Here is a 19,728-nt window from a genome sequence, read left to right as displayed (position 1 = left end):
GATTGAAAATAAGGTAGAAGTAATAAAGCGATCGGAAAGAGGTGAAACGCCATCAATCATTGGAAAAAGCATTAGGCTACAGTCAGACAATGATCGGAACAATTTTTATGGAGCATGTGAAAGGCCCTGCCCCGATGAAAGCTACAATTATTACTAAGCAATGCAGTGGTTAACTTATTGAAATACATATGTTTCTTAAGTGTTTTATATGCAAAGAAATGTAAAATACGTACTATATACTAAGGAAGAACGTTTGACTGACTGACACTAAATAATACCAGATGTACCTGTTCTGACTTAAAGACAGACTCAAGAATAGAACTCATTCATAACCCGGGGACTGCCTATACTTTTAAGTCATTTCTAGATTACTAATAATACCTGAGACAATGTAAATGCTATGTAAATAGTTGTTATACTGTATTGTTTAGGGAATAATGACAAGAAAAAAATAGTCTGTACATGCTCAAGCAACGAGTGCTGGAGACAGAACTTGCGGGTTTTCCTGATCCACGGTTGGTTGAATCCGTGAATAAGGAGGGCCGACTGTATGCTTATTCAAAGTGAAGAGGATATGAAGTGAAAGTTGCCAAGCTGCAAACTTCAAAATGGGAATATGCAAGAGAGAGATTGAAGAGGCAGAAATGTCTCCTCTCTCAGTCTCTGTTGTATTTGTGATTGTGTGTCTCAAGAGTCATTGGAACAGATCTTATTTTGCTCCAGAAATTGCTACCTACTTGCACCACACCATGCTGTTTGTCAAAGGCCCATTTCCATTAGAAACCCAGCACTGAATGCAGCGCTGGGTTGTTTTAACACAGGTAGCCATTTGTATTCACAGAACCCTTTTGAGCACCAGAGGCCCATCTGCCCAGTTCCATAGACTTTCCGCACTGTCATTGTGATCAAGACCATTGAATCTTTGTGACTGCCTTTGACAGGCATTCTGCAAAAATCAGCTATATAAAAGTTTAAAATATTATATAGGTAAATATAATGGTATCTTTAAATTTAAAGAAGAATAGCCCTTAACTCGACAGTGGAGTTATCTTTTGAAGGTGTTCTTGTTTTTATGAGGCCGAGTTGCTAGCTCAACGCTCAACCCGACTTGGATTCAGACTCTGGAACCTTCGCTGAGGAGTTAGGTGCTGATATTTTTGCGCCACTAAGTGGGACCTTTAAATTTAAAACTATATCAATATACTAATTTTGAAAAAACACGAAAACAAAGTAGGTAGTGAAAACATTACTCCAAACACTAGTGTCAGGGACTGTCATACTTGTACCAAATTTAACTTGGCACAGATTCAGGGAGCTTTTCAGCTCAAGATTGTGCAACCCTGTTGTATTCCTTGAAGAGTTCATCAGAGAACCACAGAGCAGGCCGAAGCTATCACTGCCAATTTAGACTGAATCCAGTACTAGAAACTTGGACTCCAAGAATGTTCCTGGCATTAGCATCATGACTTACCCGTGTGCCCATATACATCCTGCCATTATAAAAATACACTATGGTGTATTTTTAAAATCAAGTTAATGATGGAAAGAGGAGAAATTATCATGTCAAAAGCACAGTCATGCTACAATCCAGCATTCGGTGTTAGTATGATCAAAGCATATCATTCTGAAGTTGGAGCATTTGGTTACATACTCCTCTTAACTTCAGCCAAGGACCAAGTAATTCTAGATTTCAAAATAACAATGAAGCATAAGAGTTCTCATTCTTTTTAATCATATTTGATTATTTGCCAACATTTACCCTGTTGCAATAGTAACAACCCCATTGATTTACCCTGTAGATTAGAGTAGAAAAAGTAAATTAAGCTGACTTTTTTCATATTTTATAAATTCTCCTCAGGTTACTGCAGGGTTCCAGTCATATATATTGTTCATAACCCAGACAGTTCACAGGTTAGAAATGCAGCTCCAGATTAAGTTCACACACCCCTCCCCCCCCCCCCCCCCCCCACCACAACCGGAGACGCTTGTAGCTCCACAGCAGCCAACAGATCTATTCCACTGTTCTCCCAAACAAACGTGCAGGCAGTACTTCTGTCAGGTGTTCGTAACCTAGGGGAAGTCTTTATTGTAATATTTTAATTTATCAGAGTCTAAATGTGTTTTAATTTCACTTAGTTTCTATTTATTTAAATCAATCTTGTATGTAAAAACTCTTCCAATTCCTTAGCAGATTTTGATCACAAGACAAAGGAGCAGAAGTAGGCCATTCGGCCCATCAAGTCTGCTCTGCCACTCCACCATGAGCTAAACTATTCTCCCATCTAGTTCCAATTTCTGGCTTTTTCCCCATATCCCTTGATACCCTGACTAATTAGATACCTATCAATCTCCTCCTTAAACACCTTCAATGATCGGGCCTCCACATCTGTATGTGGCAACTAATTCCATAAATCCACAACCCTCTGGCTAAAAAAATTTCTCCTCATCTCTGTTTTAAATGGGTACCCTCTAATTCTAAGACTGTGGCCTCTTGTCCTGGACTCACCCACCAAGGGAAACAGCCTTTCCACATCTCCTCTGCCCAACCCTTTCAACATTCAAAATGTTTCTATGAGATCCTTTCTCATTCTTCTATACTCTAATGAATGCAGTCCAAGAGCCAACAAATGCTCCTCATATGTTAGCCCCTGCATTCCAGGAATCATCCTCGTAAATCTTCTCTGAACTCCCTCCAACATCAGTACGTCCCTTCTAAGATAGGGGGCACAAAACTGTGCACAGTATTCCAATTGAGGTCTCACCAGTGCCCCATAGAGCCTCATCAACACCTCCTTACTCTTATACACTATTTCTCTTGAAATGAATGCCAATATAGCATTTGCTTTCCTTACTGCCTATCCAACCTGGTGGTTAAACTTTAGGGTATCCTGTACAAGGACATCCAAGTCCCTTTGCACTTCTGATTTTTGAATTTTCTCCCCATCTAAATAGTAATCAGCCCGATTATTTCTTCTTCCAAAATGTACAACCGTACATTTCTCAACATTGTATCTCATCTGCCATTTCTTTATGCACTCTCCTAGACTGACCAAGTCTCTCTGCAACCTTTACGTTTCTTCAACACTTCCTGCTCCTCCACCTATCTTGGTGTCATCTGCAAACTTAGCCACAAAACCATTTAATCCATAATCTAAACCATCGATATACAGTGTAAAAAGAAGTGGCCCCAACACTGACCCCTGCGGAACATCACTAGTAACCGGCAACTAACCAGAATAGGATCTCTTTATTCCCATCCTTTGCTTTCTGCCTATCAGCCAATGCTCCACCCATTCCAATATCCTTCCTGTAGTTCCATGGGCTGTCATCTTATTAAGCAGCCTCTTATGCAGCACCTTATCAAAGGCCTTTTGAAAATCCAAATACACAATATCCACAGCCTCTCCCTTGTCAATCTTATTTGAGATTACCTCAAAAAATTCCAATAGGTTGGTGAGGCAGGATCTTCCCTTCATGAAACCATGCTGGCTTGGGCCTATCTTGTCATGCACCTCGAGGTATTTCATAACCTCATCCTTGAGGATTGACTCCAATAACTTTCCATCTACCAATGTCAGAGTAATAGGCCTATGATTTTCTTTTTGCTGCCCCCCTCCTTTCTTAAACAGCGGAACTACATTTGCAACCTTCCAGCCCTCCGAAACCATGCCAGAGTGTATTGATTCCTGGAAGATCATTTCCAATGGCTCCACAATCTTCAAAGCCACCTCCTTCAGAACCCATGGGTGCATCTCATCCGGTCTGGGAGACTTATCTATCCTTACTCCATTTAGCTTCCTAAGCACTTTCTCTCTAGTAATCTTGACAGTACCTAATTCTATTCCCTGAGACCTCTGGCTATCAGGTATATTGCTAATGTCTTCCACTGAGGACTGATGTAAAATACTCATTTAGTTCCTCTGCCATCTCTTTATTACCCATTATAATTTCTCCTGCATCATTTTCAATCGGTCCTATATTTACCCGTGTCACTCTTTTACTCTTCATATATTTAAAAAAACTCTTAGTATCCTTTATGTTAATTGCGAACTTCCTTTCATAATTCATTTTTTCTTTCCTAATGACTTTCTTAGTTTCCTTCTGTAAGTTTTTAAAAATTATCCAGTCCTCAGTTTTCCCACTAATTTTTGCTTCCTTGTACACCGTCTCTTTTGCTTTTATTTTAGCTTTAACCATAGAACATTACAGCACAGAAACAGGCCTTTTGGCCCTTCTTGGCTGTGCCAATCCATTTTTCTGCCTAGTCACCCTGACCTGCACCTGGGCCATATCCCTCCAAACCCCTCTCATCCATATACCTGTCCAAGTTTTTCTTAAATGTCGAAAATGAACCCTCATTCACCACTTTATCTGGCAGCTCATTCCACACTCCCACCACTCTCTGCATGAAGAAGCCCCCTCCAATGTTCCCTTAAACTTTTCCCCCTTCACCCCTAACCCATGACCTCTGTTTTTTTTCCTCCCCTAGCCTCAGTGGAAAAAGCCTGCTTGCATTCACTCTATCTATACCAGGGGTCGGCAACGTTTACCACTGAAAGAGCCAATATGGACCCATTTCCCACAGAAAAGAAAACAAAAACATTTTGAACTCCGAAAAAAAGACATTGGGTTGAAGGTTACTCCATAGTTAGCCTACCTTGGATCGAAGAATTAAAAGAAAGCGCGCACTGGCGGGTGTCAGGCATTGGCAGTTGTGATGTATATTAATAGCGATAAAAAAACACGTTGTAGCGGTGTGCTACACGCAGCGCTAAAATAAAGACTGCAGTCAAAGGTAACTTTATTCGAACTAAACAGCCTTGCTTTAAAGCCTCCCTCAACCCGTCCCCGTGGGCGCGGATGCTCCAAAAGACACGTACTCACAAACCCCCGTAGGCTATCTCCCTTAGCCGGAACGGTGGCTAATTGTGAGCCGGTTTGGATGTGCCAGGAAATGGTGTCTCCACAAAGTTTTCAGATTGTACAAGATCACCATAATCTTCAAATTTCGAATTACATTTCAAAAGCTAACAAACCACGGGGAGCCGCATCACAGAGATGAAAGAGCCGCAGGTCGCCGACCTCTGATCTATACCCATCATAATTTTATATACCTTTATCAAATCTCCTCTCATCCTTCTCCAGTGAATAAAGTCCTAACCTATTCAACCTTTCTCTGTATCTCAGTTTCTCAAGTCCTGGCAACATCCTTGTAAACCTTCTCTGCACTCTTTCAACCTTATTAATATCCTTCCTGTAATTAGGTGACCAAAACTGCACACGATACTTCAAATTCGGTCTCAACAATGTCTTATACAATCTCACCATTACGTTCCAACTCTTATACTCAATATTTTGATTTATAAAGGCCAATGTACCAAAAGCTCTCTTTACTACCCTATCTACTTGTGATGCCACTTTTAGGGAATTATGTATCTGTACTCCCAGATCCCTCTGTTCTACTGCACTCCTCAGTGTCCTACCATTTACCTTGTATGTTCTACCTTGGTTTGATCTTCCAAAGTGCAATACCTCACACTTGTCTGCATTAAACTCCATCTGCCATTTTTCAGCCCATTCCTTCAACTGGTCCAAATCCCTCTGCAAGCTTTGAAAACCTTCCTCACTGTCCACTATGCCTCCAATCTTTGTACCATCAGCAAATTTGCTGATCCAATTTGCCACATTATCATGCAGATCATTGATATAGATGACAAATAACAATGGACCCAGCACTGATCCCTGTGGCACACCGCTAGTTACAGGCCTCCACTACCACTCTGTGGCTTCTTCCATTGAGCCAATGTCTAATCCAATTTACTACCTCTCCATGTATACCTAGCGACTGAATCTTCCTAACTTACCTCCCATGCGGGACCTTGTCAAAGGCCTTACTGAAGTTCATGTAGACAACATCCACTGCCTTCCTTCCTTCGAGGTAACTTCCTCGAAAAACTCTAATAGATTGGTTAAACATGACCTACCACGCACAAAGCCATGCTGACTTTTTCTAATAAGTCCCTGTCTATCCAAATACTTGCAGATCCTATCTCTTAGTATTCTTTCCAATAATTTACCTACTACCGATGTCAAACTTACCGACCTATAATTTCCTGGCTTACTTTTTGAGCCTTTTTTAAACAATGGAACTACATGAGCTATCCTCTAATCCTCCGGCACCTGACCTGTGGGTATCGACATTTTAAATATTTCTGCCAGGGCCCCTGCAATTTCAACACTAGTCTCCTTCAAGGTCTGAGGGAATATCCAGTCAGGTCCTGGGGATTTATCTATTCTGATTTGCCTCAAGACAGCAAGCACCTCCTCCTCTTTAATCTGTATAAGTTCCATGGCCTCCCTACTTGTTTGCCTTGTTTCCATAGACTCCATTCCAGTTTCCTTAGTAAATACAGAAGCAAAAAACCCATTTAATATCTCTCCCCATTTCTTTTGGTTCCATACATAGCCGACCACTTTGATCTTCAAGAGGACCAATTTTATCCCTTACTATCCTTTTGCTCTTGACATACTGTAGAAGCTCTTAGGATTATCCTTCACCCTGACTGCCAAAGCAACCTCATGTCTTCTTTTAGCCCTCCTGATTTCTTTCTTAAGTATTTTCTTACTCTTTTTATACTCCTCAAGCATCTTATTTCCTCCCTGTTGCCTATACTTGTTATACATCTCTCTCTTCTTTATCAGAGTTCCAATATCCCTCGAGAACCAAGGTTCCTTATTCTTATACATTTTGTCTTTAACCCTGACAGGAACATACAAACTGCACTCTCAAAATTTTTCCTTTGAAGGCCTCCCATTTACCAATCACATCCTTGCCAGAGAACAACCTGTCCCAATCTACACTTTTTAGATCCTTTCTCATTTCTTCAAATTTGGCCTTTTTCCAGTTTAGAACTAACCTCTCTCATTACCCACATTTGTGCCATTTTTCCATTCATTGCTTCCTTTTTTCTTGGAATATATTTTTCCTGCACTTTCCTTTTTTCTTGTAAGAATTTCATCCAATTCTGCTCTACCATCCCTCCATCTAGCTCACCTTTCCAATCAACTTCGGCCAGTTCCTCTCTCAGACCACTGTAATTTCCTTTGTTCCACTAAAATATCAATACACCTGATACCAGCTTCTCCTTTTCAAATTTGAAACTGAATCATATTATGATCACTACTTCCAAGGGGTTCCATTACCTCTAGCTCCCTAATCGCCTCAGGTTCATTACACAGCACCCAGTCCAAAACAGCTGATCCCCTGGTGGGCTTATGGACAAGCTGCTCCAAAAAGCTATCCCGTAGGCATTCTACAAACTCCCTCTCCTGAGAACCAGTACCTTCCTGACTTTCCCAATCCACGTTCATATTAAAAGCCCCCATAATTATCTTGACATTTTCCTTCTGAAACGCTTTTTCTATTTCCAGCTGTAACTTGCAGTCCACATCCCGGCTGCTGTTTGGAGGCCTGTATATCACTGCTATTAGTGTCTTTTTACCCTTGCTATTTCTTAACCTGACCCATAAGGGTTCTACCTCTTCTGATCCTATGTCCCTTCTTTCTAGTGATTTGATATCGTTGGTTACCATCAGGGCCACTCCACCCCTTTACCTACCTTCCTATCTTTCCTATACACTGTGTATCCTTGGACATTCAGCTCCCAATCACATCCATCATTTAACCATGACTCGGTGATAGCCACAATGTTATATCTTTTATAGCTGTACAACAAGGTCATCCACTTTATTTCTAATGCTGCATGCATTTAAGTACAGTACATTTAGGTCAGTATCTGTTACCTATTTTGCTATATTTCTGTCGCACCGCAAGTTATCCTGTCTATTCACCTGCCTGTCCTTCTTGCCATTTTTGCTGCATAGTATCTTTGACTTATTTATATTTTCCTTTTCCTCAACCTTAACACCCTGGTTTCCTTCCCCCTGCCAACTTAGTTTAAACCCTCCCTAACAGCTATATTAAACAATCCCACCAGGATATTAGTACCCTTTGAGTTCAGGTGTAACCCATCATTCTCGTATAAGTAATACCTCCCCCAAAATAGATCTTAATGATCCAAGAATTTGAAGCCCTGCCCCCTGCACCAGTTACTTAGCCACACATTCATCTGCTTAATTCTGCTATTCTTACCTTCATTAGCGCATTGCTCAGGCAGTAATCCTGAGATTATTATTCTGGAGGTCTGGCTTTCCAATTTTCTTCCTAGCTCCCAGTAATCTTCCTTCAGGACCTCCTCTCTTTTTCTGTTTATGTCATTGGTATCAACATGTTCCAAGACTTCTGGTTGCTTGCCCTCTCTCCTCAGAATACTCTGGACTCGATCTGAGACAGCCCGTACCCTGGCACCAGGGTGGCAACACACCATCCAGGTATCTTTGTCCGGCTCACAGAATCTCTTGTCTGTTCCCCTCACTATGGAATCCCCTATAACTACTGCGTTTCTCCTTGCTCTCTTGATCACAGCACTAGGCAGAGGGCCGTTCGCTGTGGTCTTCCTCTGTCAGGTCAACCTCTCCAACAGTATCTAAAACAATATATCGATTTCTGAGGGTGACTGTCACGGAGGTGCTGTCCACTATCTCTCAATAGGTATTATCAATCACCTCCTCACTTTCCCTAATGAGTTGAAGGTCATCAGGTTCATAAGGTTGATTCCCAGGATAGTGGAACTGTTATATGTTGAAAGATTGGAGCGACGGGGTTTGTATACACTGGAATTTAGAAGGATGAGAGGGAATCTGATTAAAACATATATTATTAAGGGATTGGACATGCTAGAGGCAGGAAATGTGTTCCCGATGTTGGGGGAATCCAGAACCAGAGGCCACAGTTAAAGAATAAGGGGTAGGCCATTTAGAACGGAGTTCAGGAAAAACTCTTTCACCCAGAGAGTTGTGGATCTATGGAATGCTCTGCCTCAGAAGACAGTGGAGGCCAATTCTCTGGATGCTTTCAAGAAAGAGTTAGATAGAGCTCTTAAAGATAATGGAGTCAAGGGATATGGGGAGAAGGCAGGAACAGGGTACTGATTGTGGATGATCAGCCATGATCACAATGAATGGCGGTGCTGGCTCAAAGGGCCAAATGGCCTACTCCTGCACCTCTTGTCTATTGTCTAAGTTGCAGCTCCAGATCCTTAACACGGTCCTTAAGGAGCCTCATCTCAATGCACCTGGTGCAGATGTAATCCTTGAGGAGGCTGGGAGATTTCCAAGGTCCCTACATCTGGCACTCTAAGCACAACACTAATCCTAGATCCATACCTCTAATGCTACTGTTATTACTAAATAAATAAACCTGTAACTTCCCCCTTTACTATAAGACTCAACGGTCGCAGGAAGCCTCTTTCTGTTTCCACCTAAGCCCATTGAGCCAACACCGTATCACTGCGCTGTCTCACTCTGCTGCCTGCTGGATATGGCGGTGTTCTTTTCAAGCCTTCGGCTCTCTGAGGTCACATGCCTGTGCAGTCATGCCTCTTTTATCCCATGTAGTTAAAAAAAATCTGAATTTTCTCCCGAAAAACGGCGACTTATTCTGCAGCCTGCTTGCTGTGAATCAAAGATTGCTTCCCTTTTTAAAGCTTCCGTGCCCTGAGGTCACGCGCCTGCACAGTTGTGCCTCTTTTACCCCAAGTAGTTAAAAAAGAAATCTGAATTTTCTCCTGAAAAACGGGAGATGGGTCTCCATTTCCCCACTTGCCTCCTATCGGGACATATTGTGTCTTTCAAGATTCCTCGAAGTGTTTCACTGCCGATTAACTACCTATACTTGGAGTCATTGAAAAATCTGGAAATGTAGTTGTCTTCTACAAGAGACAGTTACAAAATAATATATCTTACATTTATTTGGATTATTTCCTTTTTTCACAAGCAGGGATTTTCCCAAAAATATACGAAGGATTTCTGTAAAGGTTTAATAGGAAAAAGAGTGTGAACTGATGCTGTTAGCAGTAAAGGAGCTTGACTTTTATTACACTACAGCCTTTGTTAGTTTTGTAATGCCCATTGTCATGTTTCGACAGGATCCCTATCATAATTCATTGTTTAGCAAAAGACAACATAAATATACATTTGTATGCAAATGTAGAATGTTTACATTAAATATGAAGCTATAACTTGATTAATTTGCTATGTTTTTCAAACAGCTCTTTGACGTAGTTTCTCATCTTGCCCGACAAAACTTGCGTATCCTTGTCCTTGGGCGTAGGCACATGTTAAAAGGAACGCGGAGCTGGGACAAAGGCCATATGGCTGCCATACAGAAATATGCTGACTGCTTCTTTACCTCAAATATGTAAGTTAAATTTTAAAGTAATAAGTAAAAAGGAAAATTCCAGAAAAAGCTATCACCCCATCTTAGCATAAAGAATTGGATAATTTCCAATACCAGAGTTAAAAGAAAGGTAAAGAAGGGTTATTGGATTAATCATGCTTATCTTATCAAGAAAACATTGTGGAGTGGGGCTATGTTTTCAGCTCTTTCAGACAGCTGGTACAGGGCAATGAGCCAAATGATTTTGTTCTTGTAAGTATAGTTTGGAAGTAATTGTAAGACCATAAGATATAGGAGCAGAATTAGGCAATTTGGCCCATTGAGTCTGCTCTACCATTTCATTATGGCTGATCCAATTTTCCTCTTAGCCCCTACCTTCTGCCCTCTCCCCATAGCCCTGACCAATTAAGAAACTATCAATCTCTGCCTGAAGTATACATAAAGACTTGGCCTCTGCTGCTACCATCCACTGTATTCCACAGAATCTTCACTCTCTGGCTGAAGAGAATCCCCCTCATCTCCATTCTAAAAGGACACCCCTCTATTCTGAGGCCGTGTCCTCTGGTCTTTTACTCTCTCACCATAGGAAACATGCTCTCCACATCCACTCTATCAAGGCCTTTCACCATTTGATAGGTTTCAATGCGGTCACCCCTTATTCTTCTGAATTCCTGTGAATACAGGCCCAGAGCCATCAAACGCACTTCATGTGACAAGCCCTTTAATCTGGAATCATTTTCATGAACTTCCTATGAACTCTCCAGTTTCAGCACATCCTTTCTACAATCGGGCCCAAACCTGCTCACAATACTCTGAGAAAGGCCTCACCAGTGCTTTATAAAGTTTCAACATTACATCCTTGCTTTTATATTCTAGTCCTCTTGAAATAAATGTTAACATTGTATTTACCTTCCTCATCACAGATTAACCTGCAAATTAACCTTTAGAGGATCCTGCACAAGGACTCCCAAGTCCCTTTGTTCCTCGCATTTTTGTATTTTCACTCCATTTAGAAAGTAGCAGCCCTTTCTTCTGCCAAAGTGCATGGCCCTACACTTCCTGACACTGTATACCATCTGCCATTCTTTGCCCATTCTCCTAATCTGTCTAAGTCCATCTGTAGCCTCTCTACTTCCTCAAAACTACCTGCCCCTCCACCTATCTGCATATCATCTGCAAACTTTGCAACAAAGTAATCAATTCCATCGTCCAAATCATTGACATAAAATGTAAACAGAATCAGTCCCAACACCGACCCCTGTGCAACACCTCCAGTCACCAGCAGCCAGCCAGAAAAGGCTCCCTTTATTCCCACTCTTTACCTCCTGCCAATCAGCCATTGCTTTATCCATGCCAGAATCTTTCCTATGATACCAGGGCTCATAGCTTGTTAAGAAGCCTCATGTGTGGCACCTTGTCAAAGGCCTTCTGAAAATCCAAATTCACAACATCAACCAATTCTCCTTTGTCTATCCTGCTTGGTATTTCTTCAAAGAATTCCAGGGAAGATTTTCCGTTGAGGAAACCATGGAATTACAACCTGTTTTATCATGTGCCTCCAAGGATCCCGAGACCGCATCCTTAATAATCGACTCCAACATCTTCCCAGCCATTAAGGTCAGACTAATTGGCCTATAGTTTCCTTTCTTCTGCCTCTCTCCCTTCTTGAAGAGTGGAGTGACATTTGCAATTTTCCAGTCTTCCAGAACCAAGTTATTCTTGAAAGATCATTACTAATGCCTCCATGATCTCTTCAGCCACCTCTTTCAGAACTCTGGAGTGTACACCATCTGGTCCAGGTGACTTATCTACCTTCAGACCTTTCAGCTTCCCAAGAACCTTCTGTCTAATTAATGTAACTTCACACACTTCATGCCCACCGACACCTGGAGCTTCCACCATACTGTTAGTGTCTTCCACAGTGAAGACTGATGCAAGATACTTATTCAGTACGACTGCTATTTCGTTGTCCCCCATTACTACCTCTCCAGCATCGTTTTCCAGAAGCCCAATATCCATTTTCATTTCTCTTTTACACTTTATGTATCTGAAGAAACTTTTGATGTCCTCTTTAATATTATTGACTAGCTTATGTTAGTGTTCCTCCTTTACCTTCTTTTTAGTTGAATCCTGTTGGTTTTTAAAAGCTTCCCAATCCTCTAACTTCCTACTAATTTTTGCTCTGTTTTGTGCCTTATCTTTGGCTTTTATGTTGGCTTTGACTTCTCTTGTTAACCATGGTTGTGTCATCTTTCCTTTAGAATACCGTAAATTCCGGTGTATAAGCTGAGAATTTGGCCCTACATTTTGGTCCTAAAAGTAGGGGGTCAGCTTATACAGAGGATGCCAATGTTGGAAAAACGAATACACGGAAGACAGGTCATATTTATTAGCTGTTTTTGAGTCAAATTCATTCCACTGTGGATGCATGAATTCTTTGAATGATTTGTTTCTTTGAATAAGGAAACCAACGCTCCCCCGATTTCACGGAAGATTCATCGAGACTTGGCAAGTTCTTTCTCTTCTCCCCCCAATCTCTCTCTCTCGGTCGCCCCACGTGAAACCCAGTGATTTTCAAAGGGCTGAGGCCAACAGCCTTCTGAGTGACTTTTATATTTCCAACGGACAATCTATTAACCCCTAGACATCAGCAGAGCTCACTTAATAATGATGATTATTAATATACCCGCGCTTTAGATTGAGTGTTGACAATGTGCCCTATCTGAATATATGTATTACCCCTACTTTTGTGTCCCTTTACGAATAAAACGTTTGAAAATAGTGACAACAGACTTCAACAGACCTCTCTATCTTTGCTGGTAAGTTATCCTGTTATGGGATACGTAACACCTCACTGTGTTTTTCAGCCCATTTCATTGCTTGAACTTGAATCATTTCTCTGATAACAGTGTACCCAGATGATCACTGGTGATTCACCCACTCTAAAACTTTTTCTTCCAGTTCTGGCCACTGGCATGTTTTCCTGCGGTTTGCACATTTCGTCTTTGGCATTTCCCTCAGCATGTCGTCTGCCTTTCTCCACTCTTTCACTTGTTTCTCATTTACACTAAACTTCTTAGCAGCTGCAGAATTATTTGTTCCTTTAGCAAAATCAACAACCTTCAGCTTGAATCCAGCATCGTATCACATTAATTTTAATCTTTTGTACGTGGTGGTCGCAAACCCAATACTGAGTACACGTACTGATCCCCCCACTCCATGTTATGTTTTAACAAGATTGCGATGGGCGCTAAATGGTTTCACAGAGGTTACATTTCAGAGGATTCTTTACCATTGGGAGCCTAATCCAAAACTTCGCTCCCTGATTTATTTATTAAGAATTCGCTTATGACGCTCTACAATGTGTAGGCCTGTTTTCTTAGCAGGTATTGGTTCATAAAATTTCCAGGTTCCGGATCCAGTGAAGCTGAGTACCAGCATGTGAGATCTTGTGATCTTTTCTGGTTAAATCAAAAACCTCTACAAAAGGGGTCGGCTTATACAAAGGTAACATGAAAAAGTCATTTTTTAAACCTTGAAAATATGAGGTCGTCTTATATTCCGGGTCGGTTTATAAACCGGAATTTATGGTATTTCCTCTTTGAGATGTATATATCATGTGCCTTCTGAATTGCTTCCAGAAATTCCAGCCATTGCTGTTCTGCTGTCATCCCTGCCAGTGTTCTTTTCCAATCAATTGTCGTATCTTTATGTTTTTCAAAATTGAGTCCTTTCCATGACTTCTGAATTGCCAACTTCTGGGAATCCTGCCTCAAGTTCCTATTATCAACATCAATTCTTATAATTACTAGTTCATTTCGTTAAGTTAATATACTGAATAATTTTAAACCATTAATATATTCTAATAGTATCATTAAGAAATACAGTCGGGTCTCCTTATCCGCGGATTCCATATGCGCGGATTCAACCAACTGCGGATCGGGAAAACCCAGAAGTTCTCTCTCCAGCACTCGTTGTTTGAGCATGTACAGACTATTTTTTTCTTGTCATTATTCCCTAAACAATACAGTATAACAACTATTTACATAGCATTTACATTGTATTAGGTATTATAAGTAATACAGAAATGACTTAAAAGTACAGGCAGTCCACGGGTTATGAATGAGTTCCATACCTGAGTCCGTCTTTAAGTCGGATTTGAAGTCAGAACAGGAAGTCAATACATCTGGTATTATTTAGCGTCAGTTAGTCAAACATTTTTCTTAGTATATGGTACATATTTTACCTTTCTATGCATATAAAACACTTAAGAAACATATGTATTTCAATAATTAAACCACTGCGTTGCTTAGTAATAATTGTAGCTTTCATCGGGGCAGGACCTTTCACATGCTCCATTAAAATTGTTTCAGTTGTTGACCAAGTGTATCCTAATGCTTTTCCAATGACCAATGGCGTTTCACTTCTTTCCGATCGCTACCTTATTTCTTTACTTCTACCTTCTTACTTCTACCTTATTTTCAATCGTGATTATTTTCGTGAACAGAAACACTGCGGATCCAGAGCTGCACCGCCATGTCCTAATGTCCACCGCACCGACACATGATAAATAAAGTCCGGGGTTCCGCTGGGTCCTAAAGACCACCGCACTTGGACAGGTTAAATAAAGGACATGAGCATCCGTGTTCTTTGGTATCTGCGGGGGGGGTCCCAGAACCAATCCCCCTGCGGATAAGGAGAGCCGACTGTATCTTTTGATTCAGTAATGTTACTTGCCCTCATCCACTTAAAAAATAACAAAAGAAAGAAATTGAAAAGTGAATTTATTTTCACATGTCCATCCTGTAGTCTCAATCATAATGGTAAGTATCTGCTGTTTTAGCAAATTTAAGTATGCCTTGGTTGTCTGAATTTAGCTTTAGAAATAAGGTCGCTCGCTGAAGCCTCCCAGTTACTCACTGCTTTACAGAAGTTATTTCCCATTGTCTGGTATAATAGAGATTGAAAATATTCAGCAATCTACTGTATGTTGTATCTATGTATTCTATTGGGGGAAAAGTGAGCACTGAGTTTTAAATAATTATTTGGTACAAACAGTTCAAATTTTGTGCTTTATTGGGTCTTTCAAAAAAAGCAGGGTGTGGGGTGACCCAATAGACATCTTTAAAATGATAAAAGAGTTCGATAGTGTATATCGAGAGTTTCTATTTGTGGAAGGGCATAACTAGGTTCCATTAATGCACTGTAGTCCCCATGAAATCTAATAGGGAATTTAAATGATCTTTTTTGCCCAATGAGTGGTATAAATGGCAGACATCGTCTCAGGTGGAATTGTTGAAGTGAACGCTATAGATGCCTAAAAGACTCAGAAAGCATGTAGAGGGCCAGGCTGATAGATGGAGATGAGGAAAAATGGGAGTAGATTCACATGGAGCATAAATACTGGTGAGGCTAAATGGCCTGTTTTTGTTCTGTATGTAAAACATCGATAAAGAGTATACTTGTCCACCTGAAGAACTCCTATTTAATGTGAAAACATGCTGATACTGCTGAAATAGTATCTCTCTTACTATCTTTTTGCTGGTTTACATACTTTGCAGACATCCTGTACGTATTGGGCTGATTTCTGTTTTCATTGAATCCAAAACCGTTTCCCTTCAGAGAATTGCAGAAATCAAATAGAGGTGTGAATCAAGGGGCTGCATGTTTCCTGAATTTCTTGACGTTGCTCATTAAAGACCAACATTTAAAATGTGTAACAAAGTAACTTTCCTTTCTAAATCATCTCATATTTGCCTGTCGTTGAGCAACCTAGCAGTGCAGCTTTCTAGATTAACACATGAAAGTCGTGTGTCTTAGCTTTGTACAAGTGGATCTAATATCCACAAAATCCTGAACTATATGTAGCACTAATCTACAACCATCACCTTTTGAAAACAATTCCACAAAGCTAGATTGCATGTGAGAGATTTAATTGATGGCTTTGATCTAATTAATTGCTTCTAAGACACCACAGGGAGAGGAGAAAAAAATTACGCAAGACCACAAGGCTAGCTAATTGACTTTCAAATTGACCATTACTGAACAGAAGCTAAATTTCCATTTTTTCCCCCTATTTGGAATGTGGAATATGCTGCAGCAAAGGTATTTGTGTATGTGGATACTATGTGACCTAATAAGGGTTTGTTTTGTTCTGCTCTCTCTTCATCCAGATCAGAAGATGACCCTTTTCTCTTATATGCAACAATACTTTCAGGCAATCATTGTAAGTTCCTTAGTAGAGACCTCATGAGGGATCATAAAGCTTGTATGCCTGACAAAAACACCCGGCGCCTGTTCTTCAAGTGGCAACGTGGACACCAGCTTGTGCTGTCGGGTTATAATCCAGGGCACAAGATGAAATTTGAGGTGGGAGCACACACTGACATAATTTAGAAGAAATCTTCTTGCATAGACTGGGCAATAGTAGGCTGCAAATGATTCTTTCAAGGGAAAATACGTAATACAGTATATTGAGCTCTGATGCGAAAAGGCAATATTCTGAAAATAAGTTTTGCATTTTCAACATTAATTTGAAAAATAACCGAGATTCATATTAATCTTGAGAATGCATAAAATTTGTTTTTCATTGATATTTGAATTGAAGATCATAGCTAAATAGAACAGAAACAAAATTTGAAATACAATGCTAAAAGCTAGTTAGGCCACATTTGGAGTATTGTGTCCTCATTAGAGGAAGGATATTGAGGCTTTGGAGAGGCTTACCAGGATGTTGCCAGGATTAGAAGGCATGTGCTATAAAGAGATATTGGACAAACTTGGATCGTTGTCTCCGGCGTGGCAGAGTTTATGGGGAATCAACACAGATTTAAAAGATTGTGAGAGGCATAGAGCCAGTATCTTTTTTCCAGGGTTGAAATGTCTAATATCAAAGGGCAAAAGATGAGAAGGTGTAAATTCAAAGAAGATTGGCAAGGCAAGTTTTTTACACACAGAATGTTTGGTGCCTAGAACGCACTGTCTAGAATGATGGCAGAGGCAAATAAGATTGGGACATTCACGAGGCTGTTAGATAAGTACATGAATGTGCAAGGAGAATGCATTAGTTTATCTGGGCATTTGATTATTAATTTAGTTGGGCAGAACACTGTGGGCTGAAGGGCCTGTTCCTGTTCTGTGTTCTATAAAGTCTTGGAAAATACTCAGTAGATCGAGCATCGCCTATGCAGAGAGAAAAGAGTTAATGAAAAAAGTTAGTAAATGGATCAGAATACTCTTAAATCTGAAACCTGACACCTGTATCTCTTGTCCTTATTTGATGGAAGCTGATGAAAGGATAAGTGCACAACCCAGTCCTGAGTTGCAGGTTTGGTAACTCAAGTATTTTGATAACGCCTTCAAATTTAATGTTTTACATTTATGATGGAAGATCATTAACCTGAAATTTTAATCTGTAATCAACCTAAGTCCAAACATGTAAAAAGTCCTCAAATTGTTATCCTCAGCTGGAATTTGCTGGCCAAGTGGCCAACATTACTTAACTGCTATCAAGTTTGAGATTCCCACAATTGTTTAAGTCCCAAATCTGCAGGCTGCTCTGAGTTTTGCCAACTGTATTTCAACATTCGACCGCTTGTGGAAATTGAAAATGCAGCAGTTCCCCAGCCTATCCGCTTCTGAATCTGCTTTGGATTAATACTCTTGCATAAACTGCAGACCATGTCATCCCATGTAGAGCTTTGTCTGAAAGAACAGAAGTGTGTCATAATTACTTTCTACATTTTGAATAATTTTTCTATTTTATTATGTACTTCATAGAGTTTCCCTTTGCTCAAAATACTAAAAAACTATTGTGTTTGTATTCTACTGACAGGATAAAAATACAAAATCTCTGTGTTATTTGGCCTAATAATATCTTTAAAGAACGTTTGCTAAACTTCTGGTAATAGTTTATAAAGTGCAGATTGCTTGTATAAAGTATTTGCATATTGATTAAATGTTGTCATATAAAAAGAATGAACTTTACATTTTCCTACCAAAAATACTTATTATAATTTATAATATTGAGTTTGTTTCAACATTACTTGACAATTTTTAACATTTGTTTTTTCTCTATAGGTCATACCAAATTATGACACAATAGTGCAGTCAACAAGAAATACTTGGCACATACCATATGAAGAAAAAGGAGTGGAGAGAAGCTCCTATGAAGTTCCACGTAAATGGTTGTGTCTTCAAAAGTGTAATTGAGACAGTGGTGGAGGTATTGCATGAATTTTGTAGATTTAGTTTTTAAAGAATTGGTTTATATTTAGAACATTTTCTTTGGCCACATTGAAATGATTTTTCTTATCCATTTTTTTCTTCTAGAAATATAACAGCACCATGTCAACATAGTGGCTTACAGTTATCCTTAGCAAATCACTCTGGATGAGTTCATTCTGGAACATAAATAGTTGATTTAGAGTTTATTATTTACTGTTGTATACACTCATTAATCAAATCAAATAAAACAATATCTCTGCAAACAATGAATTGGATGTTTTTACGCACACACACAGAGTAGTCATTTTTGTAGTAATTCACTTCTGTTTAATCTTCTTCAGCACTTCTTTTTCAAACAGTTGTCTAATTTCCTTTCACACTCAATGTTAGATTTTATATCGACAATTTTCAATTTTTATCAGCTTTAACATTCGGTTAGCAGACATTTTCAGGGTAAAGATGTGCTTATAGACAATAGGTGCAGAAGTAGGCTATTCGGCCCTTTGAGCCAGCACCGCCATTCAATGTGATCATGGCTGATCATCCACAATCAGTACCCCGTTCCTGCCTTCTCCCCATATTCCTTGACTCCGTTATCTTTAAGAGCTCTACCTAACTCTTTCTTGAAAGCATCCAGAGAATTGGCCTCCACTGCCTTCTGAGGCAGAGTATTCCATAGATCCACAACTCTCTGGGTGAAAAAGTTTTTCCTCAACTCTATTCTAAATGGCCTACTCCTTATTCTTAAACTGTGGCCTCTGGTTCTGGACTCCCCCAACATCGGGAACATGTTTCCTGCCTCTAGTGTGTCCAACCCCATAATAATCTTATATGTTTATAACTGGAGAGGCCCTAACAGTTTTTATCAGGAGAACTGGTTAGATTACCATGTCAAGTCAAGTTTATTGTCACTTAACTATATACATGTATACCGTCAAATGAGACAATGTTTCTCCAAACCAGATGGATTACATAAAAATAAGCAACTAAAGTGCATAAATTATATATTGGAAGGTACAGAACAGATTAACCAGTGACACTTTGAATGCAATGTGGCAGGGAGTTCAAAAGCCTACTGGCCTGAGGAAAGAAACTGTTCCCCCATCCTGATCGTTCTCATTTTTATGCTTTGGAGTCTCCTGCCTGATGGTAGAAAGTCAAAGAGGATGCTGGTTGGATGGGTGGGATCCTTAATAATACTAAGG

At 40.0% G+C, this 19,728-nt stretch overlaps 1 protein-coding gene across 5 annotated transcripts in view; it reads left to right on the top strand.

Annotated features, from left to right (window-relative positions):
* The window catches only part of prorp (protein only RNase P catalytic subunit), a 65,673-nt gene extending 46,893 nt beyond the window's left edge, over positions 1-18,780 (top strand). For all 5 annotated transcript variants that reach the window (XM_059956800.1, XM_059956782.1, XM_059956772.1 and 2 more), the window contains 4 exons: positions 10,170-10,318; positions 16,471-16,666; positions 18,377-18,521; positions 18,629-18,780. In XM_059956800.1, the coding sequence (XP_059812783.1) occupies positions 10,170-10,318; positions 16,471-16,666; positions 18,377-18,508 (477 nt within the window). In that variant the 3' untranslated portion in view covers positions 18,509-18,521; positions 18,629-18,780. The remainder of the gene's footprint in view (positions 1-10,169; positions 10,319-16,470; positions 16,667-18,376; positions 18,522-18,628) is intronic.
* The last annotated feature ends 948 nt before the right edge of the window (positions 18,781-19,728 follow it).

The sequence above is a fragment of the Hypanus sabinus genome, chromosome 2, assembly GCF_030144855.1.
Source record: "Hypanus sabinus isolate sHypSab1 chromosome 2, sHypSab1.hap1, whole genome shotgun sequence".
Classification (NCBI taxonomy): Eukaryota; Metazoa; Chordata; class Chondrichthyes; order Myliobatiformes; family Dasyatidae; genus Hypanus; species Hypanus sabinus.
The sequence above is the reverse complement of the archived record's forward strand: the minus strand, read 5'-3'. Positions and strand labels throughout refer to the sequence as shown.